Source organism: Hermetia illucens, chromosome 4, assembly GCF_905115235.1.
Source record: "Hermetia illucens chromosome 4, iHerIll2.2.curated.20191125, whole genome shotgun sequence".
NCBI classification, from domain to species: Eukaryota; Metazoa; Arthropoda; class Insecta; order Diptera; family Stratiomyidae; genus Hermetia; species Hermetia illucens.
The window spans coordinates 61179600-61198810 of NC_051852.1; the positions used below are offsets into that span (position 1 = coordinate 61179600).

Sequence of the window (19211 nt, forward strand, 5' to 3'; positions counted from 1 at the left end):
TCCCCCAGCAAGAGGAGAGCACCGACACATTCCAACCACCTCTGAATGTGACGGCAATTCCGCCAGTCACCAGAGACGAGCTGTTGGATATCTGCGGTAGAATAGGAGACAATAAAGCGCCGGGCCTGGACGGAGTACCGAACAAGGCCCTTAAGCTTGCCGTGAAATCCAGACCGGACATGTTCGCTGAGTTGTTCGAAGCGTGCATGTCCGAGAAGATATTTCCAGCGGCATGGAAGCGGCAGAAGTTGGTACTTCTGCCTAAGCCAAGTAAACCTCCAGGTGAACCAATAGATAATCTATAATAGATTACTCCCAGTTATTGAGAGCCAAGGCGGCCCTTTAGATCCGCAGTGTGGGCTCCGTAAAGCCAGATCAACTATTGATGCCATCAAATTGGTTACTGGCTTGGCCGAAGATGCAATTCACGGAAAGGGTAGTACCAGCAAATAATGCGTGGTAGTAACCCTGGATGTGAAAAATGCATTCAATTCGGCCAATTGGAATCTAATACGGAATGATGACGGACCCCTGGAGTACGTTGTTTCCGCGGGTCTCCCGCAGTGCTCCGTATTGGGCCCACTACTGTGGAACATCATGTACAACGATGTACTTAATCTTCCCCTTCCGGGGGAAGCCACAGTGGTGGGTTACGCTGAGACGGGAATCATATCATCAACTCCAAGCCGACCATCAAATACTTGGGGGTGGTGATAGATAGGAAGCTTAGCTATAAGCAACATGTGCGGTATGTTTGCGACAAATCATCAACTGCAAGTATGTCCCTAGCAAGGATGATGCCGAACGTGGGAGGGCCACGGCATACCTCTAGGTTGCTTATAGCCAAAGTGGTGACCTCAATCATGCTCTATGCGACCCCAGTTTGGAGCGAGGCGTTGCGGATGTCAGTTAATACTAGCAAACTGAATGCAGTATACAGGAGGACAGCCCTGAGGGTATGCTCTGCCTTCAGGACTGTCTCAGATGATGCAGCATTCGTCATCTCTGGAATGATGCCGATTGATATCTTGGCAAATGAGATGGCGAACATATACAATGCGAAGCCAACCTCTTCCTCATCGCGGACGAAGAATACTGAAAGGGAGAGATCCATAAATAGATGGCAAGAGCGGTGGGAACGCTCGGGAAAGGGTCGGTGGACTCACAGGCTCATTCCTGCCATCAAGGAGTGGTTGGAGAGATGACACAGTGAGATTAATTGTAATCTCACCCAGTTTCTCACGTGGCATGGAGGATATCGCCAATACCTTCACAGGTTTAAATTGGAGACCTCACCTGACTGTCCAAATTGCGATCGAGTCCCAGAGGACCCAGAGCATGTATGCTTCTTCTTGGAGAGGTGCTGGTACCAGAAAATGTGGTGCCGAAAATGCTAGCACATCAAGAGAATTCGGATGTCATCAACTGATGATCACATCTATCCAAAATAAACTGCGAAAAGCGAAGGAGAGGAGAAAAACGCGGTCACGTGCGCCACGTATAGAAGAAAGGTGGCTCAGCTAGAGTGAGCTGACTTCGCCCCGTGATGTAATACCTTATGGTGGTTCCGCGGGGCAGGGAGCGAGTCGGGGATAGTTTTAGTGGGTAAAAATCCCACACCCTGGTGTGTCCAGACCAGTGTGTTTTAGAGATTTCCACCTCCTCAAAAAACAAGAAAAAAAAACAAGATAGACAGACAGATATTGAACCGATTTTAATAAGGTTAAAAACAAGTCGGGAAACCGGGCGCTTCAGGTATGAAAGGTTTTGTTTGCTTCTTCTATAAGTATATTTGAGTGTATAACTATCCCATTTGTACGCAGCCCGTTATGTATATGCATTTAGCATGTCAGAATTAGTAGTTCAGGTTGTAAATTTACACGGTAAAGACAATTTTGAGCTACTGTAACTTTGTTACTAATATTATGATTTTGATCAAACTTGGGGATAATATGCTTCATATTATATTTTATACTACTACCAAGTTCTATAACTCTGGGATAAACCTAAGAGGGGTTTTACTCAATTTCCCCAAAAATATATTAATATACTTTTATTTACTTAGTTTGAGCAGATATCGATATGGAGAGTATTTTGAGGCCTGGGCACCATATAGAGGCAGCTTCATGATTTCTTTCATTTCATTTTCATTTCGGTTAGGTAGTTTCTGAGAATGGGTCCGTTAAAGAAATTATCACTTTGCACCCAAATTGTACACCCCCCTTTTACATGTATGGGGACTGCGATGGAAGGATGCCGTAAGCCAGGGCAGCAGACAGCTTTTAGGGATGTCGAATTGGTGGACTTTGGTGCAAAACCGGTATGTCTGGAGTTCCTTATTAAGGCAGGCCTAGACTGGATACCGGTTGTTGCGCTGTTGATGACGATGATTGAAATTTTTAAAGTTAGAAAACAATCGACTTGAAATGCAGATCGACAAATGCAATTTCATGCAGAGAGAGACCAATTAAGACATATCACTACTAAAGACGGACTCAAACCCAATCCGGACAAAATTAAGATCATCGAACAATTAGAGTTACTGCGCAGTGAAAGACAAATAAAAAGTTTCATTGTGTTAACCGGATACTACCGCAAGTTTATACGGGATTACGCCAAAGTAACGCATCCAATTACCAAGTACCTGCGAAAAAAAACAGTAAAACCAACACGATAGATCCTACTTATGTAGACACCTTTGAAAAACTAAAAACTGAAATCTTTCTTTCAGATTTCAGTAGACCCTTCCCGCTCACGACAGATGCTTCTAACTATGCGATAGGCGCCGTTCTTTCATAAGAAGGCCACCCTATTTGCTTTGCATCAAGGACCCTGAACTCTCATGAGCAGAATTATTTTGTCACTGACAGAGAGTTCTTGGCCATCATATCGGCCGTAGGATATTTTAGACCTTATTTACATGGAAATGTCCGGATAGCTGAGTTGAAGGTCGCGGTTCAGATCTCACTGGTGGCAGAGGGATTTGTTATCGCGACTGGATGTCGAATGCCATTCGACTCAGCTGTGAATCAGTACTTGAGTCAAATCAGGGTAATAATCTCGGGCGAGCGCAATGCTGACCACATTGTCTCCTACAGTGTTGTTGTAGTGTAGCGTTACGGTCTTGAATGAAATGCTCTCACACATTTCAAGGAGCTGATCCAATTAGATTTTTGCGCCAACGGTTATTATTATTTATATGGAAAAAGATTCAAGATCTATGCATATCATCAGCCTATCAAGTACTTAGGCGGCGTACAGAGGAGGAAAGGACATTTCTCCTAGGGACTAAAGGTGGCCGCTTAAGTTGGGCGAATACCCATTTAAAGTCGAATACTTCAAAGGGAAGGAGAAGAAGTCGCTGACTTTTTAAGCAGGATTGAATACCCTGGAATAAAAGATAAAGTATCAGTTCCGCCATCCAATAAAACCAACTCAGTTTCAGAATTAGAAATCTTTCCGAATGAAAAAAAGGACGTCGGTGTCACCATGGCAACCATTCACTCACCCATCAAGGAGGACATGATCAATGAGTATAACACACAAATTATCCTGGCAAATAATAAAATTTGAACATGAGGCATTGTAAGCAAAAAATGAACCATTTATATAGCGGAATATGATTTTGAGAACCTCAGTGATATCCTGACAAGATACATCAAAAAGGGCACCACCGGCATTTATTTTGAATTGCCAGCTCACGAGTATAACGTTCTAATGACACGCAGATTTAATTTATAAAATGTTCATTGAGAGCTCTGGTTATTAAAACCAAGGTAGAGACAGTGAAACAAAGATCACTCTACTACGTCCAAGAAAATCTTCACTCAGGAATCCAGGAAACGTTTAATAAACTTAAACATAAAATTTACTAACCGAAATAGTAATTTAATAGAAAGAGCTCATTTCGGTTGTAATTAATCAGTACGATCTATGTAAAGCTGTAAAATATGTTCGTAAACCCATTAAACCGAAATTCCAAACCTCAGAAACAGCAAATGATATTAATCACGTAATTAAATTAGATCTTCATACCATAATGAGGAGCATTTCGCTCGAATAGGCAAACCGAAGAAAATTGTGCAGAAAATAAGTTCAGTAGCATTCTAATGAACGAGTTCTTTGAAAAGGAGAATGTCAAACGAAACTCCACAACAGTACAGGAATTGCGGGTGTAGAGAGAGATTTCACGAAACAATATTGCAGAACTTCAGGACCCTTGTATATGTAAAGAAAGAGATTTCAGTTAAACGAATGATACAACAATCCATAAGAAATTACAATGAATGATACCACTCGACAATTAAATACACACCAAATGAGATACAATCACACAAAGCAAATTTAAACAAAGTTAAGGAGCATTTGAGAAAAGTGGTTAGCGGAAGCAATATATAAAATTATAAGGCGACCAGATTGAAACACCAACCTAAATTGGTAAAAGCAAAAATGTTCATCCCGCGAACATCAAAAGATCTCTGAAAATCGACCTCAATCTAAAAGAAGAAACAACAGGTAAAACAGAGATACAATTTCTAGAATTCAGGGAAGAGCAGAAATCCATTATTAACAATGCGATAAATTAAGGACCAGAAGATGCGATTCCAACATCGACATTTCCTATAGACATTAGTAGACATGATATTAAGATATTAAGAACCATCGAATGGCTAAGCGACAAAGTTATAGAATTTTATTTGAGCTTAATTGTCGAACGCAGTGAACAACAAAGCGTTCAAGGCTTACCGAAGGAGTACGCAATGAGCACCTTCTTTGCACCCCGCTTTTTAAACTCAGGATACGCATCCGTTAAATCATGGACATGGAGGGACAACATCTTCGAATACGATATCATTCTAATTCCACACCACATCAATCGAAACCACTGGACTCTAGCTGTTATTGATTTCCAGAAACAAAAACATTTATACTAAGACTCACTGAAAGGAACAAATCCACAAGTGTTGAAACATTGGAGAAATACATACTTACAGGAAGAATCAGTAGATAAAAGAGGAACAGTCTTCGATACATCTCAATTTACCAAAGAAGATGCCATAGATACCCGGAGCAAGACAACAGCAACGATTACGGACTATTCAACGGTAGCATTGCAGAATGCAACAAAATATCCTTTATATTCGAAAAAGAATGATTCTAGAAATCCTTCAAGGAGCATTGTTCTAAAACATTTATTTGCAGCAATCGTATTTATTTATTCATAATTACATGCATTCCACGCGTACCTATTTTCAGACATTCAGCCCAGACATGCAGTGAGTGATATCCTTCTACGTTGAAATTTGAGATTTTTGCATGCAAAAGGGGATGTACAATTTTTTTTCACCGAATATATTGGGTATCAAATGAAAGGTCTTGATTAGTAATTTTCGAAGTCGAAATTAGTTTTGAGATTGGTTAGAAAGGCGGGGAGTGGGAGGGGTGGAAAGTGGTGATTTTTTTAACGGACCCATTCTCAGAAACTACCCAACCGAAAAATCCGAAAAAAACATGAAGCTGCCTCTATATGGTGTCCAGGCCTCAAGATACTCTCCATAGCGATATCTGTTCAAATTAAGTTAATAATAGTATATTACCATATTTTTGGAGAAATTGAGTCAAAGCCCCCTTTAAGTTTATCAAAGAGTTATAAAAGTTCTTACTAGTATAAAATATAATATGAAGCATATTATCCCCAAGTCTGATCAAAATCATAGCTCGAAGTTGACTTTACCGTGTAATTTTACTGTAACGAAATATCAATATCCCACTAAAGTGAGTAGTCTGACATGCTAAATGCATATATATACATAACGGGCTACGTACAAATGGGATAGTTCTACACTTAAATATACTCACAGAACAAGCAAACAAAACCTTTGTTACCTGAAGCGCCGAGCTTCTGGTTACCCGACTTGTTTGTATCTGTTGTAGGTTAAGTTCTTCACATTAGCTAATAATATTAAACTCAGAGTGTGAAGCGTATGAGGTTGACTATTATCAATACAGTGCTTTCCATGAAATGATTTATTTAAATCGGTTTGCAAAAAATAGAGGGCAATATAATTTTTAACTATATGACACGGAACTTCCATGCACTCATCGCTTTCTTTAGCCTTTGTCCCGTTCACAAGCGAGGTCGGCTCGTCATGATCGGTTTCGACGTTTTACTTTATCAAATGCCTGAACAGAATGTAATCGCGAGGCGAGGCTAAATCCCCATCTAGCGTTGTTTCGACCGGCCTTTTGGTCGTTTACAATCGACTTCGTTGTTCAGATCAATCTTGGCAAGTGACTTCTCGTTGCTGCGAATTACGTGACCATACCATCGAAGAAGCCTCTCTCGCAAATTTTCCACGATAGGTGCAACCCCATATCGATCGCGGATATCCTCATTTCGGATGTGATCAAAAAGTCTCACGCCACTAGTCCCACGCAACATTTTCGTCTCCATTACCGCAAGATGCCGTTCATTGTCTTTTATAGTTGGCCAACACCCAGAACCATAGAGAACGACAGGACGGACGACATTGCGGTAAATTTGATATGTTGATCACAGAGAACATCAGTTTGGAATGCTACTTCATCCAGGTTGTGTTAATGCGTGAAGTAATTTCATTACGCAGTTCTCCATTGGCTGATAGCATTGACCCGACATATTTAAATCATTCAGTTCTGGTCAGGTCACTGCCACTAAAAGAACTGATCGATTTAAATATCTCGAGTCAATGCTATCAGCCAATTGAGAACTGCGCTATGTTCATCACATAGGGAAACACAAAACCGGTTATACCTGAAGCGTGAAGCTTCCGGTTTCCCGACTTGTTTTAATGGCGATTAAAAAACACTCTTTACGGACGCTTAAACAATAGGTTATACTCTTAAGTATAACCAACACAATAATCTTCAATTTTTTTACCCGCTTTTTGGTTTTGCCTCAAACCACTGTCCTTGCGTTCATTAATAATAATTGATTAATTACCTGCCTTTTCTCCATGCGAGCTGGAAAAACCTCTCCAAACAATTGTGTTTTCTAATAATTTTATTAATTTATAGTTTCATATATTTTCCACTTTACATTTATGGTTTTCTAGAATGGTGAAACAGAATAAATCTTCTACTTATCTACTTACAAGATATAGAATTATGTATGCAACACAAGTATTATTTTAATCCGTCATTACAATAAAAACAACTGGTCCGATTAGTATCTTAAAGTATCAGTTTTATCAAGACTAAGAATTTATTCACTAAAAGTTATTTCAATTGCAGATTGAATGGTTTAACCTAGGAGAAGTCCTTGCTCAATGGGCTTAAGGCGAAGTTTCTTGTAGGTAACCGTTCAACCGATAATGTTTGTATTGAATCAATAATATATAGATAGACTATAAATATCTATATGTATAACGAAAGCATGTTTAGAGCTTATTGTTTGTGACAGCTGCTCGCAATACACATATGCAACATATAAAGAGTATGTAGAATTTGCTATTAGGATAAGTTGTCTTAGCGAATGCAAATGGCTAGCCTAGTTATAGTAAGTCACGAGAAAATGTAAATACAACTTTGTTGGTGTCGTTCGAACTTTGACGGCTCAAGTAGTCGAATTGGCGGTAGGCATCCTAATTCGAAGTGAGATGTCATTGGATAGACTATATTACTCGTACAAATATGTAGACTTATTGTCGTAACTCCGCGTTTAAAGTTTTTATGAAAGAATAAAATTCCTTTGGGCCCTGATCAGTCTGGGACTTTCCAACTATTATGCTGGCTAACAGCATGGTGTACGCGAGCTGGGGACCGTTGTGATTCGGTACCTGATTTATATTTTTCATGAGAGCTTAGCGAATATGAACATACGTGGGCATATTTAAATACTGTAGAAAGTGAACAGCAACTGCGTAAACGCTCCAAATGATATTTGTAGAGGAAACAGCAGACATCATTCCTCTTCTTATGCTATTTGCGGCATACAATCATTTTAGCAGTGTAGTTGAATTACATTTTGTCCTACAGTGAAAACATTTGTCTTAGTCGCTGCCTTAACGTAAAGAAATTTCTTATTGCTATTTTGAATATTAGAGTTGGATTGGAAAAAAAGTGTCACGTTTGTCTCTTCCTTTCTGATAAAATATTGGTTCTTTGGTGTCCAAACTAATGAGAATTGTTTCATTTAGGTGGCAGATAGTTTCTTTGCTATCATTAATAATTTATTTGATTTGAGGGTGAAACTTAAGGATTCTAGAACTTTTAATAAATGCATCGTTTTCTTGCTTAAGAGAACGAAACTTATTTTCAGAGGACGGGAATTTATATCGACCGCCAAGGTTCTACCCAAACAGAGTAGGCAATACCTCGGTGAGCAATATCTTTTTTTCTAGTCATTGCTGTGTATTTGCATTTTGATTGAAGTTGAAGTTGGAGTCCCAATTTGCTAAATTTAAATTATGAATGATGATAGCTTAAAAATAGCATGTGGAAGCAAAGCTGTGATTCTCACGAAGTTTCTAAATATGGATGGCTAAGAAATATGTAAGGTGTTTATAACACCATGAAACCTTGAATAAGCTTGTTTTTGCGTTAGGTACTGCCTCAAGTGAATTTATAGTTTTCGAATACTCTACACATTAAAAGGTATGGCACTGGGCGTACCGCGCTTGTTACTTCTGGAGTAGTATTTGACCTACTTCCCTACCTTCGTAGGAAAAATATTGTATTTATTCAGAAACGCTGGTTTAGATAGGGTTTTCTGAATGTTCTGACATACTATTCTTATATTGAGTCCGACATGCGAAATATTTCTTTTCTTTCATTAGCTAATATTACCCTACTTTGTAATTTTATTTTTAACAAGTTAATTTCGCATATCTAATATATATTAACTAAAATCAACGAATGGCGAAACCGCGATATTATTCGATTTTATATGTGGACCTAGAAAGAATAACGATACTACAGTTAGCGTTTTCCAAAACATGTATTTTTTAACACTTAAGTTAGGCGGTAAGGTAAGCAAGAATCAACGCTAGAAACTAAATTAACGAAGTCGACAGGTTTCGGATCATATTCCTTGTAATAATATAATGTTACTAATACGACATAAAATTTCTTATACAGATAAATTCTGTGCTACATATGAATAAGATGATCAATGACAAATGCGTAACATTTATCAGCTATCATCGAAGAATTCAGTGATTGTCTGGGCATGGGTTAAGGTAGTCCATAACGGTGAGCTATCACCTGAAATAGTGTAGTATTTTCGGTTAATTTTAAGGTCACGTTCGCTATTATTTTTTAGCATAATGTTAGATTTCGGAGTAAGGGTTCTAGCTTGGTTGAAATTCATGAAGGTTATTGATTCGTAACGACCGCGACCGTTACGTTGTTGTGCAGGGATAGAAAGATGGGAGAAAATCCTTTTTTTCTTATATATACTACCGCTGCTGATGCTCCGCTTTATTTGTGACTGCGAGCCGCCTATGCTGCCAGCACAACTACTAGTACAACTGCCAGAACCTGAAGGTGATACTGAATGCTAGCTGGAGTGAAATTCGCGGAATTTGTGTGGATCAATAGGTGATTCAGGACTTAGAAGATCCGTCTGGGTTTGTTCTGGATCGCTGCGCTCTTCTATCACGGTGTCGAGTTCTAATGATGGGAAACCTCGGCTAAGGCTTCGCTCAGGGCGCAGGCTGATAGCTCTCGACGATCGGTTATCTGTACGGATTGAGGTAAATCACATTAGTTTTTCGAAGGCTGAAAGTGTTAATTTAAAAAAAGATAATTCTTCCAAATCTCTCTGCACATTCACATTTTCACTCTTCACAATTTCTGAATTCACGCAAACATTTTTGAAAAAATGTAACCTTTTACTTTACGTACATACAAGATTCTTTAAAAAAATATTATTTCAGATATTTTATAAAACATAAAGATGAATGTGTAGGGTAGATTGGATGGAAGGGGGAGAAGGTTATTTAGACAACTTTTTAAAGCTTCTACTTTTATCATTCAACTGATAACAAGCGTCTTTTAAACAAACTCGTATTTAAAAAGAACTCATTGTTTAGAAGAGAAGACTCACTGAGTCTATGTATAGGACTAAATCTGACCAGGCTGACGGCATGGTCCTGCATATCATAGTTACGTCGTCGTTCTCGTTCCCGTGCTAATTTTGCGCGCCTTCGCAGACAACAGATGACTAAAAGAGCAAGAAGTGGGAATCCAAATATACACGATACAATTGGTATTACGATTGATTCTGGTGAAACTGTAAATAGATTAAAAGGAGAAGTTATCGTTAAGTTTCAATTGTATTTATCGTGCATGAGGTATAGTTTGAACAAGTATGTAATGCTATAAGATAGTTTGTCTCAATTACAAGTGGGTTGAAGCAATCAATCAATGATGAGGTTTCAGAAGAATCAGACAATCAACACAAGTTGGACTCTGTTGAAGTTTTAGAAGTTCGGTTCGATGACCATTATGGTCCATTCCAACAGTTCCACCAATTTAAGGGGTTATATGCAGTTGGAGTGCGTGATATGAACACACATATTACTCCTTACCCTTTCTCCCCCATATTTTGATCCCTTGCGGTTTCCCAGATTGCTTCCTGTTTTACAAGGTAAATAGCTTCCGTAACCATCGTGCTAAGTGATGAGCTGCTGAATTGATAATTTATATTACTATGACTTCCACACTATTTTTGGTATTAGCTGGTATGTCCAGTTTCCTGTCTGTGACGTATTGTATCTGTTTATCCGATGGCTTGGATAATGGTACGCTCCAAAATGTGATGCTATTCGCAAAACCGTTGAGCCCGTACTCTTGATTTTTATGAAGGCTTCATCGTGACCGCAAGAATGCCGATTGGTACCAACCCACGATATGCAACGAGTCTTGCGATGTTTTTTGTAAGCGCTAGCGGCTCTTAGAGCAGTATATCACTGCTACCAATCTTTTTCGGAATGACAATCGCTGTGTACTTCATATCTTCACTTCAGTTGTTACCCCAGGGATTTACGTAATATTCTACCATTTTACATAATATAGTGGAATTCCGAAAATTGGCATATCGATAATTCGTATTTCCACTTAATTCGTACAAGTTTACCGATCCTCAGAGTTAATTCTCTTTATTTTGCATTTCCGATATTTAGTAATCCCAATATTTCGTACCAAGTTGTCAGTTCCTTGACTATAGGAATTATCGGAATACTACTGTAATCTACTATGAAGACACCAAGTATTTCGATAGCAACCTGGCGGTTGTGCTACAGTTCGCAGTGTCCCAGATGTGTCGTAATATTTAATTCCAATTTTACCAGAGAAACGATTTCTTAAAATCCTTGGTAGAAAAAGCGGACGGGGAGGATTGAGTTTTTTATACAGTGCTCCTATCAATGGATTTCACTAACTGGTTTGAAGGTGCCTTTACGTCAATGGCAGTGGGGTGGCGTCATTGGAAGCAAAGGAAGATATGGTACCCTTATAGTGAGAGGAAACTACTGTAAAAATCATAGCACGGCCCAAAACGATATTTTTTAACAGCAGTTCGACAAAGCAAGAGCAGAACAGCAACGGTCCATCGAAAAAATTATTTCATTGTTGAACGTTCATCGCGATTTCACAAATTGTGTGGAACCAATGGGATGAATTACATTCTTGCGGAGGTGTTTTCAGATTTGCCCCCGGCGGAGGAGAATCGGTTGCTAATGAATAATGAGGTGTATTAGTCCGATCGAAGTAACAATGAATGTTTACCAATTCGAAATGAATGAATGCTTAAGTTTCCAATTTGGTTGGCGGTTGTATATGCTGTAGATATAGATGTAGTTTGAACTACATTGGATTGTAGAGTAATATTGAGTAGTAATTTTTTGCACGTTGTAAATTAGCAAGTGCATGTGATTCGAAGTTAAAAGTAGTGTTGAGTAGTTTTCGAATTGATGGTGATGTCTTTATAGAATCAATGGAAGACGAAGGTATTCATTTTTGTATGATTGATGATCTGTTATCGAATTGTCTTGGATCGCGTTCGTTTACTAGTAAAAAAAAATCTGGACATTTGAGATCAGTTTTAGCTTTCATTGATACTCATTGCAGATCACCAATTATAAAGCATTGTTATATAGTATATATGTATTTATTTCATGCATGGTTTTGCATATTAGATTGTTGACTTGAACAGAGCCTATTTCAGCTTACAAAGACTGTTCCGCTCGAAACGTCTCACCATAGGGTCAAAGCTCTTACTGTACAAGACTATGATCTTGCCAGTCCTCATGTATTCCTCGGAAACTTGGGTTCTTAGCAAGAAAAATTGCGAACTCTTGGCCGCGTTCGAGAGAAGAATCCTCCGAAGAATTTTTGGCCCCCTACATGAGGATGGACGATTCCGTAGCCTACACAATAAAAATAAAATCCGGCTCAATAGGTTACGGTGGGCGGGTCACTTAATCCGTATGGATGAAGATGATCCCACCCGCAAAGCCTAAGATGGAGCGGTGGCGTGGGCCAGGACGCCAGACAGCTTTTAGGGATATCGAATTGGTGGACCTCGGCGCAAAACCGGGATGTCTGGAGTTCCTTATTAAGGCAGGCCTAGACCGGATACCGGTTGTTGCGCCGTTGATGATGATTGTTGACTTTTAAATAATTTTAATCTTAAAATTCAATAAACCAGTAACTGTATTTGCTACTGCTTTGGAGCTACTCCCACTCTCAGGCCGGTAGTGAAGTCGTTGATATTGTTTATATACAAATCCGTTTTCTTTTCGATTAGAATATTTAGTATGTGGCCTTTCGCCAGCATGCACAAGAAAGGTTTTTCTGCAAATATCGGAGAAATGTATCCAACTAAAGATATATTCCTGGTCAAGAAGAAAGTAGAACATTCAATACTTTTCGGAACATTGCTGCACGGTAGTTTGTAGCGACTTTTATCCTGTGTATCGCCACAAAGCCTCTAAGGGCTCCTCTCTATGAACCGATCGCAGTGAAGTGGCTACCGCTTTTATTACTTTCCTCGGTTTTCTTACCGATGCTTTGTATGCATCCTGCTCTTAGCCTAATACTGTTTCATTTAAAGTGCCTGCAAAAAATTTTCCATCAAAGGTTTTTGAATTCTTTTGTCCTTCTCTAATTTCGTCCCATTGTCCTATTGTAACTCTCATTTGCTCGTACAGTTTTGTACAGGGCCGTCTGATGATCACTAATATGTTTAGGTGTCCATTAACAAAATCGCTGATAATGATAACCACTTTTCGGGTCCTAAATTATGCTCTTATCGTGCCATTCGGAAGGGTGTAGCAACTGAAAATACCGAACCCATTTACTTTTGCTCCGATGAGCCCCTCCCTTAAGGTTGCTCTGAGAAAGGGCATCTTTTGTATAAGTAGTTCTTTGTCACGAGTCGCTAATAACTGGAGGTAGAGCTCACTCATATCACTGATAATAATTACAGAGTATACAGACTGGAACTTTTTCGTCACCTTTTGCGAAATGGGTATCGATAATTGCTAGCTACGAAAATTTCTAAATTTAACCAATGTGTCGGTAGTGACGAACAATACTTTATTACGAAGTATAGGTAAAATGCCTTTGGTATGGAAGAGTATCTGCCGTGAAGACACTGCCTGTATATAGCTTTTTTTTTTTATGGATGGAGGTGGAAATCTTAGAAAGACGCTGCTGCCCCAGGTTGCAGCAGTGTGTGGGATTCACACCCACTAAAACCACCCCCACTCTTCCGCCCCTCCCCGCGGGACCACCGTGAAGTATTACTTCGCGGGGGAGGCTCTGGTTCGCTATACCAGCTCGTCCATGTCACGTCTCCGTCGCGCCGCCTTCCGAGCTCGATCCAACTCCAGGAGTTTTGTCTGCACCACGGCTACTGCCTCATTTACCGCCATCCAGTTTTCCTCCGACTTCAACATCTCTTCCACCAGGTTGGAGGGCTCGATGTCCGCCCCTAAGATGCTGTTCAACTTCCTTTTCTGCTGCAGAAATCTGGGGCAATGGAACATGACGTGCTCCGGGTCCTCGAGTGTAGCACCGCATTCAGGACAGTTAGGAGACTCGTCCAACTCGAAGCGATGCAAGTACTTCCTATAGCCACCGTGTCCCGTAAGGAACTGTGTCAGGTGGTAATTCAATTCTCCGTGCTTTCGGTTGACCCATTTCTCGATGCACGGGATCAATGTATGGGTCCACCTGCCCTTGTCGGAGTTATCCCATCGTTGTTGCCACTTGCCACACAACTCTCTCCTGATGGCTTTTCGGAAATCCGCATTCACCTCGGCTGGATTTGCCTTCCGTTTTTCGTAGAGCCAGTGTGCCTCGCTCGCTAGAAGATCTATAGGGATCATTCCTGCGATAATATACACTGCCTCCGTCGACGCCGTCCTAAATGCGCTGCACACCCTTAGCGCAATTGGCCGGTATGCCGAACATATCTTCCTCCGGTTGACAGCGTGGTTCAACGCTCCCGCCCAGACAAGGGCCGCGTATAGCAGGATCGACCTCACCACTCCCGCGATGAGTAGCCTGCGACTACACTTCGGCCTCATCCGGCTTAGGCCTGAACTTTTATCCCTTTATGCTCTTCGAACTGCTTTCATCATTTCGCAACCAGTCAGATCTTGTGACGACCTTTCAGGACGTTGCCGATGAATTGAGTAGCGCTTAGATGCTTATCTCGGACCAAAAGGAAAACAACTTACTTCCACGTTTTTTAGTCCACGGATCCTTCGTTTGGGGCATAGCATCCAATCATTCAAAAAACAAAGACTAACGGTTTCGTTCAGAGCAGAGGCAACTCTCCAGACGCTGCCTCCGGTCCGGTCCAACATCACGTGGAAGTGCACTTAGGATCCCAATATCCCAATCAATAACCTAGCTTTGGCCCAGCTTAAGCTCAAACTATTGGCGGTTTAACTTAGATATAATTCGCAACCATGTCGTGCTTTTATGATTATATACAGGAGTGTTTTCCACCTGTTGCCACTTTCGGTCACGCTCCTCCCAGGGCAGAGGGAGGCAGCGTCTGAAGAGTTACCTCTGCCGTAGACGAAACCGTTAGTACTTGTTTTTACTGTACTATTGGTCTGGAGGACGCTGCATGAATATCGAAAATGGTTTACTCTCGCAAGTCAAGTTATCGTCCATGTTGGAAAAGTGACCGTTATGGACTGCAGGCTCCAGTGATTGCTGCGAGTGCTAGCAAATATGACCCTCTGAATATCATGACAAATTCGGGATGTGCAGCATAGCGAAGTAGAGGTTACGCATAGCGAAGTAAAGGTTAACAAGAATGACTTCAGTTCCGTATATCGCTTTGCGGCAGGACTCGCAAGTTTTTTTAAGATTGGCTGAAGGACTTTAAAGTCGGACAATTTAAGCGGTGGAAGGAAATATCAGGGGAAATGCAAAAACTTCAATATTAACATTAAGCTGAGCTTGTTCCGCATGATCTTTCTGTGCTGGCATATGAGATGCCACTATTAGTCGGTAGCTTCATGCTTTTGTAACATCTACCTGTAATGTGTTATTGAAGTACTTTGATCTTACAGAATCTCAAGTGAAGAGCTTCATTGATGTATATGGATCTGTTGATATGTAGGTATAACATAACGTCTTTTCAAAGTATATTTAAATACCAAAAGAATGTCTAAAAAAATTAATAATTTTAAGGTGGAATAATGAAAAATCAGTAACTTCTAGTGGAAATTGATCTAAAGCTCCTTCAAAATGTTTAAGAAGATCTACCAGAAAATAAATTATTAAAAAAAAAACATTTTTTAAGGTTTTGTGGGAAACAAAACCGTATTAGAAGCGAGTTGATGTCTGTCTGTCAAGTTGATTTATTCGGAAACGGCTGAACTGATTGTCACGAAAATTTGGATAGAGTGTGTGGGGGGTAGAGGAGGGGAGTCAGGGCTCAAAATAAAACCCTCGAAAAGTGTAACAGGTCTCGTCCTCAGAACCTATCCAACCGAAAAATCTGAAAAAATCACAGTGGTGTATCTAAACGAAATCTAGGCCTCAAAATACATCCCGTTCCCATATCTGCATGAATAAGGTTAATAATAGTGTATTATAAGGCATAAGGGATAACTTTGGGGTGTTTGCAGGAAATCCAACTATTATTATTAAAGTTATAGAAGGTGAACATACATTTTGTATGAATTTCTTGCATGCTAAAACGTGTATAACGTCATCATAACATATCAATTCGTCAAAACCACAGCAAAGTGAGCTCACCTGCATGGGAGGTCACAGGGAGACAGTTTTTTTAATCGTTTATGTATTAATATCAATTACACGAAATAGACATATGCATATATTTATACGTATATAATAAATGAAGCTTTGGGGTAGTGCCTAATTCAAATAGATAAATCTGTACTTTGAACAACCGGTATTCAATATATGTAAATCGAAAATAGTTGTACCATCAATTTATATATATGTATATACAATACAGTATTCGATAATAGGCAATGTTTGTTTGTTTAGCGTGAGCATAATATCTTTTTTTTTTTTTTTTTGTGCGTACACGGAGGTGGAAAATCTTAGAAAGACACGTCCGCCGCCCGAACGGCGGAACAACAGCGGTCGCGTGTGGGATTCACACCCACTAAAAACCGGTCTCTCCAGCCCCAGCCCCGCGGGACCACCATTGAGGTATTACTTCGCGGGGTAGGTTTGCTCTTAGGCACTCATCCTTCTCCTATTTGCAGCGTTCCTCCTTCTTTGTTCTTTCAGCAACTCCTCCTGCATTTGGATGATTGCGGAGCTAACCGCAAGCCACTTCTCCTCGGACTCCAGCATCTCATTAACTAAGCTCTCCGGGGTCCCGCTCCTGCCCAGCACCTGGTTTAAGCTCCTTCTCTCCATCGCAAATCGTGGGCAGTGAAACATCACATGCTCTGGATCCTCCGGTATGCCATCGCATCTGGGACAGTTCGGAAAATCATCCAACCCAAAGCGGTGCAGATACTGCCTGTAGCAACCACCGTGTCCCGTGAGGAACTGGGTAATGTGGTAGTTGGTATCCCCATGTTTTCGCTCAAGCCACACCCTAATGTTGGGAATGAGCCTGTGCGTCCACCGACCTTTCGCAGACTCGTCCCATCTGCGTTGCCAGAGATCAAGCGACTCTGACCTTGCCGCATTTCTACGCTGTGCATGCCCCTCCATATGTCTTGCATTGTACAGGACACTCATTTCTTTGGCCAGAATGTCAACCGGGATCATGCCTGCCACCACCAATACTGCCTCATCTGATGTGGTTCTAAAAGCACTGCAAACCCTCAAAGCCATCCGCCGATAAACCGAGTTCACCTGCTTCCGTCTCTGAGAGTTTGCAAGCGCCTCCGCCCACACAGGTGACGAGTAGAGCAGGATGGAGCGCACCACTCCAGCTAGCACCAACCTCCGGCAATGTTTCGGCCCACCAATATTTGGCAACATTCTTGCAAGTGCCGTGGTGGCACTGGCTGCCTTTTGGCATGCATACTCTAGGTGCTCCCTAAAACTCAATTTGGTGTCAATTATTACCCCCAGGTATTTGATAGCCGGCTTTGATACGACCGTATGTCCACCGACCTCCACTTTTACAGTATTATTTTTCCTGCGTTTCGTTATCAAGACCGCTTCCGTTTTCGCGTCCGCCAAGGTCAGCCCAGCCTTTTCTAGCCAGGACTTTACCGCTCTCACTGTTTCCGTTGCGTAAACCTCCACATCTTCTGGGTGTTTTGCTGCAACAACCACAGCTAGGTCATCAGCAAAGCCGACAATCGTAGTCCCCTCTGGGACGGGAAGAGCAAGCACCCCATTATACATGATATTCCACAACAGGGGACCAAGTACCGATCCCTGTGGTACCCCGGCTGTGACAATGTACTCTTTGGGACCCTCATCCGTCCCATACCAGAGAGTCCTCTCTGAGAGGTAGTTTTCCACCAAATTCGCTAAGTATCCGGGGACACCTATGTCAGCCAACGCCCCTTTAATTCTATTCCAGTTGGCCGAGTTGAATGCGTTTTTGACATCCAACGCCACCACGGCACAGCAGCCGCCAGAAATCAGTGCACCTTTTGCCAGGTTTACCACCATGCCAATTGCGTCCACCGTAGAGTGGGCGCGTCGGAAACCAAACTGGCGTTCCGACAAACCATTGTTGGCTTCGACGATGGGCAGGAGTCTGTTGTAGATGACTCTCTCCATCATCTTCCCCATTGTATCCAACAGGCAGATAGGACGATACGACCCTGGGTTTCCAGGTTGCTTGCCAGGCTTCGGAAGCAACACCAACTTTTGCTTTTTCCACTGGGCAGGGAATATTCCTTCTTTTAGGCACGCCTCGAAGGTGTTGGCGAAAAGGTCGGGCCTAGTCTTCACTGCCAGTTTCAAAGCTCGATTGGGGATGCCATCCAAACCTGGGGCCTTGTTGTCACCGAACCTACCACATATTTCCCGCAGCTCCTCCACAGTTACAGGCGGTATTATACCGTCATTTGGTTGGACAAAAACTTGTCCCCTATTTTCGTGGTGAGGGAACAGAGTGGTAACAATCTGTTTCAGGAGGCGCGGACAGGTCACCTGGGGTGATTTCCGCAGCCTTTTCATCACCACTCTGTAAGCCTCGCCCCAAGGGTTTATGTCGGCATGGTCGCACAGCTGTTTGAAGCAGTTCTTTTTGCTCCTCCGAATGGCTTCCTTTAGGCGGCCACGCAATTGCTTGTGTGCCTCCTCTCGACCGTCGCCACCGGGTTTTCCCCTGAGCCTCTGGCAAAGCCTCCTTGCCCGAAAACATGCGGCTCGCAAACTTGCGATTTCATTGTTCCACCAGTAGTTGGGTTGCCTACTGGGGAGCAATCGCCTTCTGGGCATAGTTGCATCGCATGCTTCCGTCACCCATCGAGTGATCTGGGTGGCTTTCTCTCCAGCCGTACCATTCAGGGATATGTCGGATTTGAGCACCGCGGAAAACGTGTCCCCCTCGAACGCTTTCACTGTCCAGCCAAGCATACCACCCGGCATTTTGCGAAAACTCTTTTTCGAGCTCGATCCGCCCTTGATCTCTATGCAGATTGCCTGGTGGTCGCTGTGAGTATAGTCCTCACTGACATGCCAAGCGATTCTACTGGCTAAAGTGGCACTCACGTATGTCAGGTCCACTATAGACCCCAGACCCCTTC

General features: G+C 41.7%; 1 protein-coding gene across 5 annotated transcripts in view; it reads right to left on the bottom strand.

Annotated features, from left to right (window-relative positions):
- Window positions 1-7029: 7029 nt before the first annotated feature.
- Window positions 7030-19211, bottom strand: part of LOC119655847 (spore coat protein SP96) — a 272091-nt gene continuing 259909 nt past the window's right edge. For 4 of the 5 annotated variants that reach the window (XM_038061962.1, XM_038061966.1, XM_038061965.1 and 1 more), the window contains 2 exons: window positions 10088-10273; window positions 7030-9720 (listed from right to left, as the gene is read on the bottom strand). In XM_038061962.1, the coding sequence (XP_037917890.1) occupies window positions 9539-9720; window positions 10088-10273 (368 nt within the window). In that variant the 3' untranslated portion in view covers window positions 7030-9538. The remainder of the gene's footprint in view (window positions 9721-10087; window positions 10274-19211) is intronic. The other variant, XM_038061967.1, reaches the window with a different exon arrangement.